This window comes from Anser cygnoides, chromosome Z, assembly GCF_040182565.1.
Source record: "Anser cygnoides isolate HZ-2024a breed goose chromosome Z, Taihu_goose_T2T_genome, whole genome shotgun sequence".
In the NCBI taxonomy this organism is placed as follows: Eukaryota; Metazoa; Chordata; class Aves; order Anseriformes; family Anatidae; genus Anser; species Anser cygnoides.
In genome coordinates this window covers 62,289,893-62,303,601 of record NC_089912.1, presented here as the reverse complement: position 1 = coordinate 62,303,601, position 13,709 = coordinate 62,289,893, and the positions used below count along the sequence as shown (strand labels likewise).

At 57.0% G+C, this 13,709-nt stretch overlaps 4 protein-coding genes across 21 annotated transcripts in view; 1 reads left to right on the top strand and 3 right to left on the bottom strand.

Moving 5' to 3' along the window:
• Positions 1-13,709, top strand: part of LOC106045176 (ubiquitin-associated protein 2) — a 128,646-nt gene that overhangs the window by 90,949 nt on the left and 23,988 nt on the right. The window lies entirely within an intron of this gene.
• Positions 2,873-3,895, bottom strand: LOC136788956 (interferon). Its single transcript, XM_066988135.1, has one exon. The coding sequence runs from the start codon at positions 3,773-3,775 to the stop codon at positions 3,200-3,202; it is 576 nt and encodes a 191-aa protein (XP_066844236.1). The 5' UTR covers positions 3,776-3,895; the 3' UTR covers positions 2,873-3,199.
• Positions 5,861-6,950, bottom strand: LOC125180136 (interferon). The gene has a single exon (XM_066988137.1). The coding sequence runs from the start codon at positions 6,434-6,436 to the stop codon at positions 5,861-5,863; it is 576 nt and encodes a 191-aa protein (XP_066844238.1). The 5' UTR covers positions 6,437-6,950.
• On the bottom strand, positions 10,655-11,873 carry LOC106045178 (interferon). The gene has a single exon (XM_066988134.1). It carries the CDS (start codon positions 11,436-11,438, stop codon positions 10,863-10,865), a length of 576 nt encoding a protein of 191 aa, XP_066844235.1. The 5' UTR covers positions 11,439-11,873; the 3' UTR covers positions 10,655-10,862.

Genomic DNA, 13,709 nt, shown 5'->3' with positions numbered 1-13,709 from the left:
TCAAGTCCATCTCGTGTCTCCAGAGAGGACACTGCATTGGCCGTGGTGCTGTGCGTGCCTTCCTGCGAGGGGAGTGTTGTGGCTGACGGGAGGTTGTCTGCAGTGGTGGTGTGGTTGAAGGCAGGGTGTGCAAGCGCTGGGGCAGAGGCCGCGAGAGCGGTTGTGGTGTGGGTGTGTGAGGGTTTCCCTTTATTCCTTGAGGAGTGCTATCATGCTTTTCTTTTGCCCTTCAGAATTGCCTTTCTGAGCATGTGCTTTTGTTGCGTGAAGGCCGGTTGCTGGTCGTATTGGGTTTGGTTTTTGGTCTGTCTTTCCCCTTTGTTTTGGTATTAGTTCTTTGTGAAGCAGTAGAATGGCAAGGAGCTCTTTCCTCTGTCCTGGCATGTAGGCGTTGGTTGGTCCTTGTGGGACGAAGGCTGTCAAGAAGGCTGTGAAGGTGTCAGGAGGCAAGAAGAATTGTAGAACCATGTTATATTGTGAGTGTGAAGGGACCCTCAGGGATCACGGAGTCCAAGTCCCGGGTCCATGGTGGAGGAGCCAAGAACCAAACTGTATTTGTGAGAGCCTTGTCCAAGCACTCCTTGAGCTCCGGGAGGGTTTGGTGCCGTGACCATCTCCCTGTGGAGCGTGTTCCAGTGTCCAGCTACCTTGACTGGGAAGAACCTTTTCCTAAGAGGCAGGGTGACCCTCCCCTGTCCCAGCTCCATGGCGTTCCCTGGGGTCCTGTCGCTGTCCCCAGAGAGCAGAGCTCAGCGCCTGCCCCTCTGCTCCCTCATGAGGGAGCTGTAGGCCGGCATGAGGCGTCCCCTCCGTCTCCTCTATTGTTGGCTGCAGGAAGTGAGGGACCTCATCTACTGCTCACACGTCTTGCTCTCCGGACCTTTCACAGTCTCCGTTTCCCTCCTTTGGAAGTTCTCCAATGGCTTTATGCCCTTGTTTTGTGGTACCCAGAAGTGTAGGGGGTGCTCGAGGTGAGGCTGCCCCAGAGCAGAGTGGGACAGTCCCTTCCCTCGCTGGGCCTGAGGCCGCCCAGGATACGGCTGTCCCTTTTGTCTGCCAGGGCGTGCTGCTGGCTCATGTTGCGCTTGGTGTTGACCCAAACTCTGAGATGTGTTTCTGTGGGGCCGCTGTCTGGCCTGTGTTCCTCCCGTGTGCAGGTGAAGGCAGGGTTGCCCCGTCCCCGGTGCAGCCCAGTGCAGCGCTTGCTGTTGGTGCGCGTGAGGTGGTTGGTGAGTGCCCAGCCCTCTGGTTTGCCAAGGGCTCCGTGCAAGGGCTCTGTGTCCTCGCGGGAGTCCGCGCCTCTTGCGAGTGTAGCGGTGTTCGCTAAGTGACGTGTTCTGCCTTTGAGTCCTTCATCCAGGTTTTTTGTGAAGGCATTAAAGAGCCCTGTCCCTAAAATGGTGGGCTAGGGCATGCCGTTAGTGACTGGCTGCCAGCCTGCTGTAACCCCGTTTAGCGTAAGCCGCTGAGGCCGCCTCGTCTGGTGGTTGTTTTCCCATCGTGCTGTGTAGTTGATGAGCTGTTTGCTGTCCGTTTTGTCCAGAAGGGTACTGTGAGAGGAAGTACGAAAGCTTTGGTAGAATCACACAGAATCACAAAATACGAGGGATTGGAAGGGACCTTGGCCAATCATCTAGTCTGTTCCCACTGCCAGAGCAGGAAGACTTAGATGACGTCGCACAAGAACGCATCCAGGCAGGTTTTGAATGCCTCCAGAGAAGGGGACTCCACAACTCCCGTGGTCAGCCTGTTCCAGTGTTCTCTCACCCTCACCGTGAAACAGTTTTGTCTCATGTGTACACAGAACGTGAGGTGTAACCTGAGTATTGCAGCTTGCACGCATTGCTTCTTGTCCTATCTTTAGATGTCAGAGAGAAGAACCTGTCTCCGTCCTCCTGACACTCATCCTTTACACATCGAGGTGACCCCTGAGTCTCGTGCTCTCCAAGCTAAAGAGACCCAGCTCCCTCAGCCGTTCGTCGTAAGGGAGATGCTCCACTCCCTTCCTCATCGTCGTGGCTCTGTGCGGGACTCTCTCAAGCAGTTCCGTGTCCTTAGTGAAGTAAGGGTCCGAGAACTGGAGACGATATTCCAGATGCGGTCTCAGCAGGGCAGAGTAGAGGGGAAGGAGAGGCTGTCTTAACGTAATAACCACAGCCCTTGTAATCCACCCCAGGATGCCATTGGCCTTCTTAGCCACGAGCGCACAGTGCTGGCTCCTGGTCATCGTGCTTTCCACCAGGAGCCCCGTGTCCGTTTCCCCTTTGCTGCTGTCCAGCAGGACGGTCCCCAAGGCATCGTGGTGTCTGGAGTTGTGCTTGCCCAGATGCAGGACTCTACACTTGCCCTTGTTATATTTCATTAAATTTCTCCGTGCAGTGTAAAAAGATGACGTTGGGTGGTGTCCCTTGGTGAGGTAGGAGGGTACCGTTGTCCTGAGAGGAGAAGCTTGAGTCAAAGAGGAGATTCCTCTCGTGCAGCTGTGTTGGCTGTGACCAGGGAGTGTGTCATGCCCGTGAGCGTGCAGTGTGCGTGGTCAGGCGCGAAGGCCACGTTGATCCTGGGCCGTGTGGGTGGGAGAGCGGTCAGCGGGCTGTGAAGGGGCGGGTTGGCTGAGGAGCGGTGTGCCTGGCGAGGTCATCAGCGGTGTGGTGGAGGGAGGGGTTTGTGGTCGCTGAAGCTGTGGAGGTGGTAGGAGAGGAGTGGAGCGAGAGCGAGCTGTGCATGCTGATGGAGGCTGAGAGAAGGAGAGAGGTGCTGGGTGCGTGGGGGTGGTAGCTGCGAGGGTGTGCGTGGGGAGATAGGGAGATAGGGGCTGTTGGCAGAGGTGCCCCGGGACGGGACGGGAGAGGGGTGATGGAGACGAGTGTGGTTGGTGGGGTTGTCCCGAGGTGGTTGAGTGGAAGCGCCTGAGCACTTGAGGGCTAAGCAGAAGTGTAAGGCTGGAGATGAGGGCATTATCCAGATGCCCTCAGGCCAGCGAGAGGGATGCTCTAGGACTGGTCAGGTTCTTACAAAAGGTCTTTATTTCCTTTGCATAAATAGTTAATAAATAGACGACAAGCTTGGTTGAAATAAATAGTTAAATAAGGAGGTGGTGGGTGGTGGTGGTCTGTGGGCTCTGGTCAGTTCTTGTCAGCGTCCCAGTGTGGTGGGCGAAGGGAGGCGTGAGGGCAGAGGTGCGCGTGTGGGGCTCCTCTTAGCGCATGGCGCGGGTGAGGCGGTGGATGCGCTGGAAGCAGGCGTGAGCCTCGAGGCGGACGTGGTCCCAGGCGCAGGGGCTGTAGGTGTGGTTCTGGAGGAAGTGTTGGATGCAGCCGAAGTACTTGTTGATGCCGAGGTGAAGGTTGCGGGGCCCTCGCCTGTGGAAGCGCGTGGCGTCGGCTGGGAAGCAGCGCTCGAGGTGGTGGATGTGGTGCTGGAGCTGGTTGAGGAGGTCGTGGCGTGCGGTGTGGAGCCAGTGCGCGGGGGTGCTGGGGCTGCTGAGGGTGTCGAAGAGGTGCTGGAGGAGGTGGAGGGCGGCGTGTGCGGCTTGCTGTGTGTCGTTGGTGTCCAGGAGGGTGTCCGGGAAGGAGCAAGGCGCGTGTTGGTGCGGGCAGGGCTGCGTGGGGCTGGGAGCCATGTCGCGGAGGAGCTGGAGGCTGTCCCAGGGGAAGGCGCTGTCGTGGAGGCGCAGGGGGCTGCAGGAGAAGGCGTCGGCGGGAGGCGTGAGGAGGAGCAGGAGCGCCAGGGCGCTGTGGATGGCTGTTGGTGGTGGGGCTGCGGGCCCAGGCATGGTGGGTGTTGGGTCGCGCTGGGCAGGAGCCTGTTGGGGCTGGGTGGTGGTGCGGGTGGTGGCAGTGCTCGGGGTGCTGCCGTGTGTCGGGCTTTATGCGGTGCGGCATCTCTCTTTCCCTTCGTCGCTTTCTGGCTGGTGAGAGTTTCCGGCTGTGGTTTTCAGTTTTGGTGGTTGTGGTTGTGGTGTGTGGGGAAGTGCGTTGTTGGGGTGGCCCTGAGCGTGGTGCGGGTGCTGGAGGTCCTTGGCTGGTGTTTTGGCTGGTGTTTTTTGGGGGTATTGGGAGGCGGGGGATGTGAAAGTGGTGGGGAGAAGGTGCTGCGGAAGGTGTGCCGCAGATGTGCTTCTTTTTTCTATTTCTGGTTTCTATTTTGGCCTGTAGGGGGATGTTTTTGTCGTAGCTTCATTGAAATTTCTCTTTCTGCCCAAGTCCACTTTCGCTATGCAATCCCGTAGCGTTAGGTTGTCGTCTTTGTACTATTAATGTGTTGCGTGTGTTTTCCCTTGTATGTGTTGATGTTTCTATTTGTGTTTTCCAAGGATTGCGAAGCGATGTTCTTCGAAGGAGCCTAAGGGAGGTGTCTGGTGTCCCCATTGCTTCGTGGTGGTTGTTTGAGAGGAGATGGGTGTGGGTGTAGGTCCTCGGTCCCTGAATGTCTCTGTATGAGGAGCTCCTAGAGGCTTAAGCGTTTGAAGCTGCTGTGAGCATTTAGGACAGGCGTTTGCTTTGGGCAAAAGGAAGAAGGGGGGTTTTTCTTTTTGCGAGTTGGGTGTGTGTTGCCATTCGCATGGCCTCAGGCACCAAGTCTTGTGGTTGTTGCTTTCTGTTCCTTGTGAGCCGTGGCACGTGGAGAGAAGGTATAGTGCCCATCAGCTGTTTGTATGGCAAGGGTGTTGTTTTTGGGATGGCCTGAGCCCTGTTCCCTTTGTTATTTCTCTCACGTGGGAAGAGGTGAAGGAGGAGGCTTCCTGAGATCCTAGAATTTTTGGATGGTTGGGGTTAGAAAGGACCTTAAAGGTCACCCGGTCCCAACCCACTGCCATGGTCTGGGGCACCTCCCTCCAGACCTGGTGCCGCAAACGCCATCCAGCCTGGACTTGAGCACTGCCAGGGACGGGGCATTCCCAGCTTCTTTGGGCAGCGTGTGCCGGTGCCTCAGCAGCGTTATAGTAAAGGATTTCTTTGGAAAGTGTAACGTAAATGTACCCTCTTTTAGTGGAAAGCCATTATCTGGCGTCCTCTCCCTCCACCGTCACAGAGTGAGTCCCTCCCCACCTTTCTCTTAGGTTCCCCCTAGTTACGGGAAGGTCACTAGCAGGTCTGTATGTGCCATGGCTGTGGGAGGGGGGTCTGTATGTGCCATGGCTGTGGGAGGGGGGTCTGTATGTGCCATGGCTGTGGGAGGGGGGTCTGTATGTGCCATGGCTGTGGGAGGGAGGTCTGTATGTGCCATGGCTGATGTGGGAGGTCCGTGGCAGGACCTTGCACATTTTGCCCTATGGCACGTCGTTGTTGTTCAAAGAGCAGGAGGAAGGGAGCTGTTGTCCAAATCTGCGGCCCCGGGAAAGGTATCTGAAGTGAAGAGAATACGAAGTATTTGTGTCTGTCGTCTGGCTCTTGAGTGAGCGACCCGCAGGTCCGAGTGATGCAGCAAGCAGCACGGGGACACGGTGTGCAGGAGGGTGCTGTGCCCCATCTGCAGAGCATGCAGCTGAACGCCGAGCGAGGTGGCACGTCTTTTTCTTTGGTGCTGCCTGAGCGTGGAGCAGTTGTGGAGGCCCTGGGGAAGAGGATTTGGGGCTGGCCCCCGCACGCTGGAGCAGCCTTCTGCTCCCACCCCACCCCGTGCCAGCCATGAGGGAGGGAGGGAAGGGGAGATGGCCCCGTGTTTGAGTCCTTGTGTGGGGCTCGGTGCGGTGGTTGTGTGTGGAGGTGGGCTGCCCCCTTGGGAGGTTCTGTACTGGTGAGACAAGAGCCACTGTTAAGGTTTGTAGAAAAGGTGAAGTTTATTTGTTTTCAATAAATAGTTGAATAAATAGATAAATAGGAGGCGTGAGGGCAGAGGTGCGCGTGTGGGGCTCCTCTTAGCGCATGGCGCGGGTGAGGCGGTGGATGCGCTGGAAGCAGGCGTGAGCCTCGAGGCGGACGTGGTCCCAGGCGCAGGGGCTGTAGGTGTGGTTCTGGAGGAAGTGTTGGATGCAGCCGAAGTACTTGTTGATGCCGAGGTGAAGGTTGCGGGGCCCTCGCCTGTGGAAGCGCGTGGCGTCGGCTGGGAAGCAGTGCTCGAGGTGGTGGATGTGGTGCTGGAGCTGGTTGAGGAGGTCGTGGCGTGCGGTGTGGAGCCAGTGCGCGGGGGTGCTGGGGCTGCTGAGGGTGTCGAAGAGGTGCTGGAGGAGGTGGAGGGCGGCGTGTGCGGCTTGCTGTGTGTCGTTGGTGTCCAGGAGGGTGTCCGGGAAGGAGCAAGGCGCGTGTTGGTGCGGGCAGGGCTGCGTGGGGCTGGGAGCCATGTCGCGGAGGAGCTGGAGGCTGTCCCAGGGGAAGGTGCTGTCGTGGAGGCGCAGGGGGCTGCAGGAGAAGGCGTCGGCGGGAGGCGTGAGGAGGAGCAGGAGCGCCAGGGCGCTGTGGATGGCTGTTGGTGGTGGGGCTGCGGGCCCAGGCATGGTGGGTGTTGGGTCGCGCTGGGCAGGAGCCTGTTGGGGCTGGGTGGTGGTGCGGGTGGTGGCAGTGCTCGGGGTGCTGCCGTGTGTCGGGCTTTATGCGGTGCGGCATCTCTCTTTCCCTTCGTCGCTTTCTGGTTGGTGAGAGTTTCCGGCTGTGGTTTTCAGTTTTGGTGGTTGTGGTGTGTGGGGAAGTGCGTTGTTGGGGTGGCCCTGAGCGTGGTGCGGGTGCTGGAGGTACTTGGCTGGTGTTTTTTGTTGAGGTGGTGGGTAATCTGTCCTTAGTGTTTGTGTGGGGGATGTGAAAGTGGTGGGAAGAGGGTGCTGGCGCAGCTGTGTTGCGGATGTGCTTTTCTTTGTGTTTCCCTTTTGGCCTTGAGGGAGAGTAGTTGAGTACTCCCCAAGATCGCTCTTCCTCCCTAGGTCCGCTTTCCCTATGTCATGCCGTAGTGTTGGGTCTGGGTTTTTTCTTTGTGGTCTTATTTTGCCTGTCTGTTGCATTTTACTTTCAGCGCAGTCGTTCGTGGCAGGTTTAGAGGTGTTTCTGGAGGCAGGGGTGTTGTGAGCTGCTCGGTCCTACTGCGGTTCTGTGGTCAGGTATCGTTGGAGGAGATGTGTCCCTCGTCTTCCTGTGCTTTGAATGTCTGTCTGGATGGAGCTTCCCAAAGCTTGTCTGCTGCTTGTCCCTGTGTCGGATCACCCGTGTCTTGGGTTTGTGTGCGTTTTGTTTTTGGATGAAGAGGAACTTTATGGTAGCGTTTCCTGCAAATGAAGGGACCCCCAAGGGTCATGGAATCATAGAGTTTGGGGAAGACGTCTAAGATCATCTAGTTGAACCATTAATCTTGAATTAGAGTCCAGCAGTAACCCTTGTCATTATGTCCTGAATGTACGTGTTTCTTGAAGATCTCCAGGGATACTGACTCAACCATTTTGCCGGACAGCCTATCCCAATGCTGCCCAACCGTTTCAGTCATGAAATTTCTCCTCGTCTCCAGGCTAGACCTCTGCTGGTGAACCGAACCGTAAGGCCCTTTTCCCTCTTAGTGCTGTGGAGAAGAGCCCCGTTCTCCACCTTGCAACGCAACGTCCCTTAAGTTGTTTGTGAAGTACAGCAAGGTCTCCCCTGAGCCCTCTTTCGTACAAGGGTGGGGGGGGACACAGGGTCCCTGTGCCCCCCTCATAAGACTTGTTGTCTAGACCGTTCCCTAGCGTTGTTGCGCTAACTCATCAAGTCCATCTCGTGTCTCCAGAGAGGACACTGCATTGGCCGTGGTGCTGTGCGTGCCTCCCCGCGAGGGGAGTGTTGTGGTTGACGGGAGGTTGTCTGCAGTGGTGGTGTGGTTGAAGGCAGGGTGTGCAAGCGCTGGGGCAGAGGCCGCGAGAGCGGTTGTGGTGTGGGTGTGTGAGGGTTTCCCTTTATTCCTTGAGGAGTGCTATCATGCTTTTCTTTTGCCCTTCAGAATTGCCTTTCTGAGCATGTGCTTTTGTTGCGTGAAGGCCGGTTGCTGGTCGTATTGGGTTTGGTTTTTGGTCTGTCTTTCCCCTTTGTTTTGGTATTAGTTCTTTGTGAAGCAGTAGAATGGCAAGGAGCTCTTTCCTCTGTCCTGGCATGTAGGTGTTGGTTGGTCCTTGTGGGACGAAGGCTGTCAAGAAGGCTGTGAAGGTGTCAGGAGGCAAGAAGAATTGTAGAACCATGTTATATTGTGAGTGTGAAGGGACCCTCAGGGATCACGGAGTCCAAGTCCCGGGTCCATGGTGGAGGAGCCAAGAACCAAACTGTATTTGTGAGAGCCTTGTCCAAGCACTCCTTGAGCTCCGGGAGGGTTTGGTGCCGTGACCATCTCCCTGTGGAGCGTGTTCCAGTGTCCAGCTACCTTGACTGGGAAGAACCTTTTCCTAAGAGGCAGGGTGACCCTCCCCTGTCCCAGCTCCATGGCGTTCCCTGGGGTCCTGTCGCTGTCCCCAGAGAGCAGAGCTCAGCGCCTGCCCCTCTGCTCCCTCATGAGGGAGCTGTAGGCCGGCATGAGGTGTCCCCTCCGTCTCCTCTATTGTTGGCTGCAGGAAGTGAGGGACCTCATCTACTGCTCACACGTCTTGCTCTCCGGACCTTTCACAGTCTCCGTTTCCCTCCTTTGGAAGTTCTCCAATGGCTTTATGCCCTTGTTTTGTGGTACCCAGAAGCGTAGGGGGTGCTCGAGGTGAGGCTGCCCCAGAGCAGAGTGGGACAGTCCCTTCCCTCGCTGGGCCTGAGGCCGCCCAGGATACGGCTGTCCCTTTTGTCTGCCAGGGCATGCTGCTGGCTCATGTTGCGCTTGGTGTTGACCCAAACTCTGAGATGTGTTTCTGTGGGGCCGCTGTCTGGCCTGTGTTCCTCCCGTGTGCAGGTGAAGGCAGGGTTGCCCCGTCCCCGGTGCAGCCCAATGCAGCGCTTGCTGTTGGTGCGCGTGAGGTGGTTGGTGAGTGCCCAGCCCTCTGGTTTGCCAAGGGCTCCGTGCAAGGGCTCTGTGTCCTTGCGGGAGTCCGCGCCTCTTCCGAGCGTAGCGGTGTTCGCTAAGTGACGTGTTCTGCCTTTGAGTCCTTCATCCAGGTTTTTTGTGAAGGCATTAAAGAGCCCTGTCCCTAAAATGGTGGGCTAGGGCATGCCGTTAGTGACTGGCTGCCAGCCTGCTGTAACCCCGTTTAGCGTAAGCCGCTGAGGCCGCCTCGTCTGGTGGTTGTTTTCCCATCGTGCTGTGTAGTTGATGAGCTGTTTGCTGTCCGTTTTGTCCAGAAGGGTACTGTGAGAGGAAGTACGAAAGCTTTGGTAGAATCACACAGAATCACAAAATACGAGGGATTGGAAGGGACCTTGGCCAATCATCTAGTCTGTTCCCACTGCCAGAGCAGGAAGACTTAGATGACGTCGCACAAGAACGCATCCAGGCAGGTTTTGAATGCCTCCAGAGAAGGGGACTCCACAACTCCCGTGGTCAGCCTGTTCCAGTGTTCTCTCACCCTCACCGTGAAACAGTTTTGTCTCATATTTACACAGAACGTGAGGTGTAACCTGAGTATTGCAGCTTGCACGCATTGCTTCTTGTCCTATCTTTAGATGTCAGAGAGAAGAACCTGTCTCCGTCCTCCTGACACTCATCCTTTACACATCGAGGTGACCCCTGAGTCTCGTGCTCTCCAAGCTAAAGAGACCCAGCTCCCTCAGCCGTTCGTCGTAAGGGAGATGCTCCACTCCCTTCCTCATCCTCGTGGCTCTGTGCGGGACTCTCTCAAGCAGTTCCGTGTCCTTAGTGAAGTAAGGGTCCGAGAACTGGAGACGATATTCCAGATGCGGTCTCAGCAGGGCAGAGTAGAGGGGAAGGAGAGGCTGTCTTAACGTAATAACCACAGCCCTTGTAATCCACCCCAGGATGCCATTGGCCTTCTTAGCCACGAGCGCACAGAGCTGGCTCCTGGTCATCGTGCTGTCCACCAGGACCCCCGTGTCCGTTTCCCCTTTGCTGCTGTCCAGCAGGACGGTCCCCAAGGCATCGTGGTGTCTGGAGTTGTGCTTGCCCAGATGCAGGACTCTACACTTGCCCTTGTTATATTTCATTAAATTTCTCCGTGCAGTGTAAAAAGATGACGTTGGGTGGTGTCCCTTGGTGAGGTAGGAGGGTACCGTTGTCCTGAGAGGAGAAGCTTGAGTCAAAGAGGAGATTCCTCTCGTGCAGCTGTGTTGGCTGTGACCAGGGAGTGTGTCATGCCCGTGAGCGTGCAGTGTGCGTGGTCAGGCGCGAAGGCCACGTTGATCCTGGGCCGTGTGGGTGGGAGAGCGGTCAGCGGGCTGTGAAGGGGCTGGTTGGCTGAGGAGCGGTGTGCCTGGCGAGGTCATCAGCGGTGTGGTGGAGGGAGGGGTTTGTGGTCGCTGAAGCTGTGGAGGTGGTAGGAGAGGAGTGGAGCGAGAGCGAGCTGTGCATGCTGATGGAGGCTGAGAGAAGGAGAGAGGTGCTGGGTGCGTGGGGGTGGTAGCTGCGAGGGTGTGCGTGGGGAGATAGAGAGAGAGGGGCTGTTGGCAGAGGTGCCCCGGGACGGGACGGGAGAGGGGTGATGGAGACGAGTGTGGTTGGTGGGGTTGTCCCGAGGTGGTTGAGTGGAAGCGCCTGAGCACTTGAGGGCTAAGCAGAAGTGTAAGGCTGGAGATGAGGGCATTATCCAGATGCCCTCAGGCCAGCGAGAGGGATGCTCTAGGACTGGTCAGGTTCTTACAAAAGGTCTTTATTTCCTTTGCATAAATAGTTAATAAATAGACGACAAACTTGGTTGAAATAAATAGTTAAATAAGGAGGCGGTGGGTGGTGGTGGTCTGTGGGCTCTGGTCAGTTCTTGTCAGCGTCCCAGTGTGGTGGGCGAAGGGAGGCGTGAGGGCAGAGGTGCGCGTGTGGGGCTCCTCTTAGCGCATGGCGCGGGTGAGGCGGTGGATGCGCTGGAAGCAGGCGTGAGCCTCGAGGCGGACGTGGTCCCAGGCGCAGGGGCTGTAGGTGTGGTTCTGGAGGAAGTGTTGGATGCAGCCGAAGTACTTGTTGATGCCGAGGTGAAGGTTGCGGGGCCCTCGCCTGTGGAAGCGCGTGGCGTCGGCTGGGAAGCAGCGCTCGAGGTGGTGGATGTGGTGCTGGAGCTGGTTGAGGAGGTCGTGGCGTGCGGTGTGGAGCCAGTGCGCGGGGGTGCTGGGGCTGCTGAGGGTGTCGAAGAGGTGCTGGAGGAGGTGGAGGGCGGCGTGTGCGGCTTGCTGTGTGTCGTTGGTGTCCAGGAGGGTGTCCGGGAAGGAGCAAGGCGCGTGTTGGTGCGGGCAGGGCTGCGTGGGGCTGGGAGCCATGTCGCGGAGGAGCTGGAGGCTGTCCCAGGGGAAGGCGCTGTCGTGGAGGCGCAGGGGGCTGCAGGAGAAGGCGTCGGCGGGAGGCGTGAGGAGGAGCAGGAGCGCCAGGGCGCTGTGGATGGCTGTTGGTGGTGGGGCTGCGGGCCCAGGCATGGTGGGTGTTGGGTCGCGCTGGGCAGGAGCCTGTTGGGGCTGGGTGGTGGTGCGGGTGGTGGCAGTGCTCGGGGTGCTGCCGTGTGTCGGGCTTTATGCGGTGCGGCATCTCTCTTTCCCTTCGTCGCTTTCTGGTTGGTGAGAGTTTCCGGCTGTGGTTTTCAGTTTTGGTGGTTGTGGTTGTGGTGTGTGGGGAAGTGCGTTGTTGGGGTGGCCCTGAGCGTGGTGCGGGTGCTGGAGGTCCTTGGCTGGTGTTTTGGCTGGTGTTTTTTGGGGGTATTGGGAGGCGGGGGATGTGAAAGTGGTGGGGAGAAGGTGCTGCGGAAGGTGTGCCGCAGATGTGCTTCTTTTTTCTATTTCTGGTTTCTATTTTGGCCTGTAGGGGGATGTTTTTGTCGTAGCTTCATTGAAATTTCTCTTTCTGCCCAAGTCCACTTTCGCTATGCAATCCCGTAGCGTTAGGTTGTCGTCTTTGTACTATTAATGTGTTGCGTGTGTTTTCCCTTGTATGTGTTGATGTTTCTGATCTGGATAGGTTGGAGAGCTGGGCGATCAGCAACCGCATGAAGTTCAATAAGAGCAAGTGCTGGGTCCTGCACCTGGGACGGGGAAACCCTGGCTGCACGTACAGACTGGGCGATGAGACGCTGGAGAGCAGCCTAGAAGAGAGGGATCTGGGGGTCGTGGTAGACAGCAAGTTGAATATGAGCCAGCAGTGTGCCCTGGCGGCCAGGAGGGCCAACCGTGTCCTGGGGTGCATCAAGCACGGCATCGCTAGTAGGTCAAGGGAGGTGATTGTCCCGCTCTACTCTGCGCTGGTGCGGCCTCACCTCGAGTACTGTGTGCAGTTCTGGGCACCACAGTATAAAAAGGACATGAAACTGTTGGAGAGTGTCCAGAGGTGGGCTACGAAGATGGTGAAAGGCCTGGAGGGGAAGACGTACGAGGAACGGCTGAGGTCACTGGGCCTGTTCAGCCTGGAGAAGAGGAGGCTGAGGGGAGACCTCATCACAGTCTACAACTTCCTCGTAAGGGGGTGTCGAGAGGCAGGAGACCTTTTCTCCATTAACACCAGTGACAGGACCCGCGGGAACGGGGTTAAGCTGAGGCAGGGGAAATTTAGGCTCGACATCAGGAGGGGGTTCTTCACAGAGAGGGTGGTTGCACACTGGAACAGGCTCCCCAGGGAAGTGGTCACTGCACCGAGCCTGTCTGAATTTAAGAAGAGATTGGATCTGAACTTTTGGGTAGACCTGTGCGGTATCAAGAGTTGGACTTGATGATCCTTAAGGGTCCCTTCCAACTCAGGATATTCTATGATTCTATGATTCTATTTGTGTTTTCCAAGGATTGCGAAGCGATGTTCTTCGAAGGAGCCTTAGGGAGGTGTCTGGTGTCCCCATTGCTTCGTGGTGGTTGTTTGAGAGGAGATGGGTGTGGGTGTAGGTCCTCGGTCCCTGAATGTCTCTGTATGAGGAGCTCCTAGAGGCTTAAGCGTTTGAAGCTGCTGTGAGCATTTAGGACAGGTGTTTGCTTTGGGCAAAAGGAAGAAGGGGGGTTTTTCTTTTTGCGAGTTGGGTGTGTGTTGCCATTCGCATGGCCTCAGGCACCAAGTCTTGTGGTTGTTGCTTTCTGTTCCTTGTGAGCCGTGGCACGTGGAGAGAAGGTATAGTGCCCATCAGCTGTTTGTATGGCAAGGGTGTTGTTTCTGGGATGACCTGAGCCCTGTTCCCTTTGTTATTTCTCTCACGTGGGAAGAGGTGAAGGAGGAGGCTTCCTGAGATCCTAGAATTTTTGGATGGTTGGGGTTAGAAAGGACCTTAAAGGTCACCCGGTCCCAACCCACTGCCATGGTCTGGGGCACCTCCCTCCAGACCTGGTGCCGAAAACGCCATGCAGCCTGGACTTGAGCACTGCCAGGGACGGGGCATTCCCAGCTTCTTTGGGCAGCGTGTGCCGGTGCCTCAGCAGCGTTATAGTAAAGGATTTCTTTGGAAAGTGTAACGTAAATGTACCCTCTTTTAGTGGAAAGCCATTATCTGGTGTCCTCTCCCTCCACCGTCACAGAGTGAGTCCCTCCCCACCTTTCTCTTAGGTTCCCCCTAGTTACGGGAAGGTCACTAGCAGGTCTGTATGTGCCATGGCTGTGGGAGGGGGGTCTGTATGTGCCATGGCTGTGGGAGGGGGGTCTGTATGTGCCATGGCTGTGGGAGGGGGGTCTGTATGTGCCATGGCTGTGGGAGGGGGGTCTGTATGTGCCATGGCTGATGT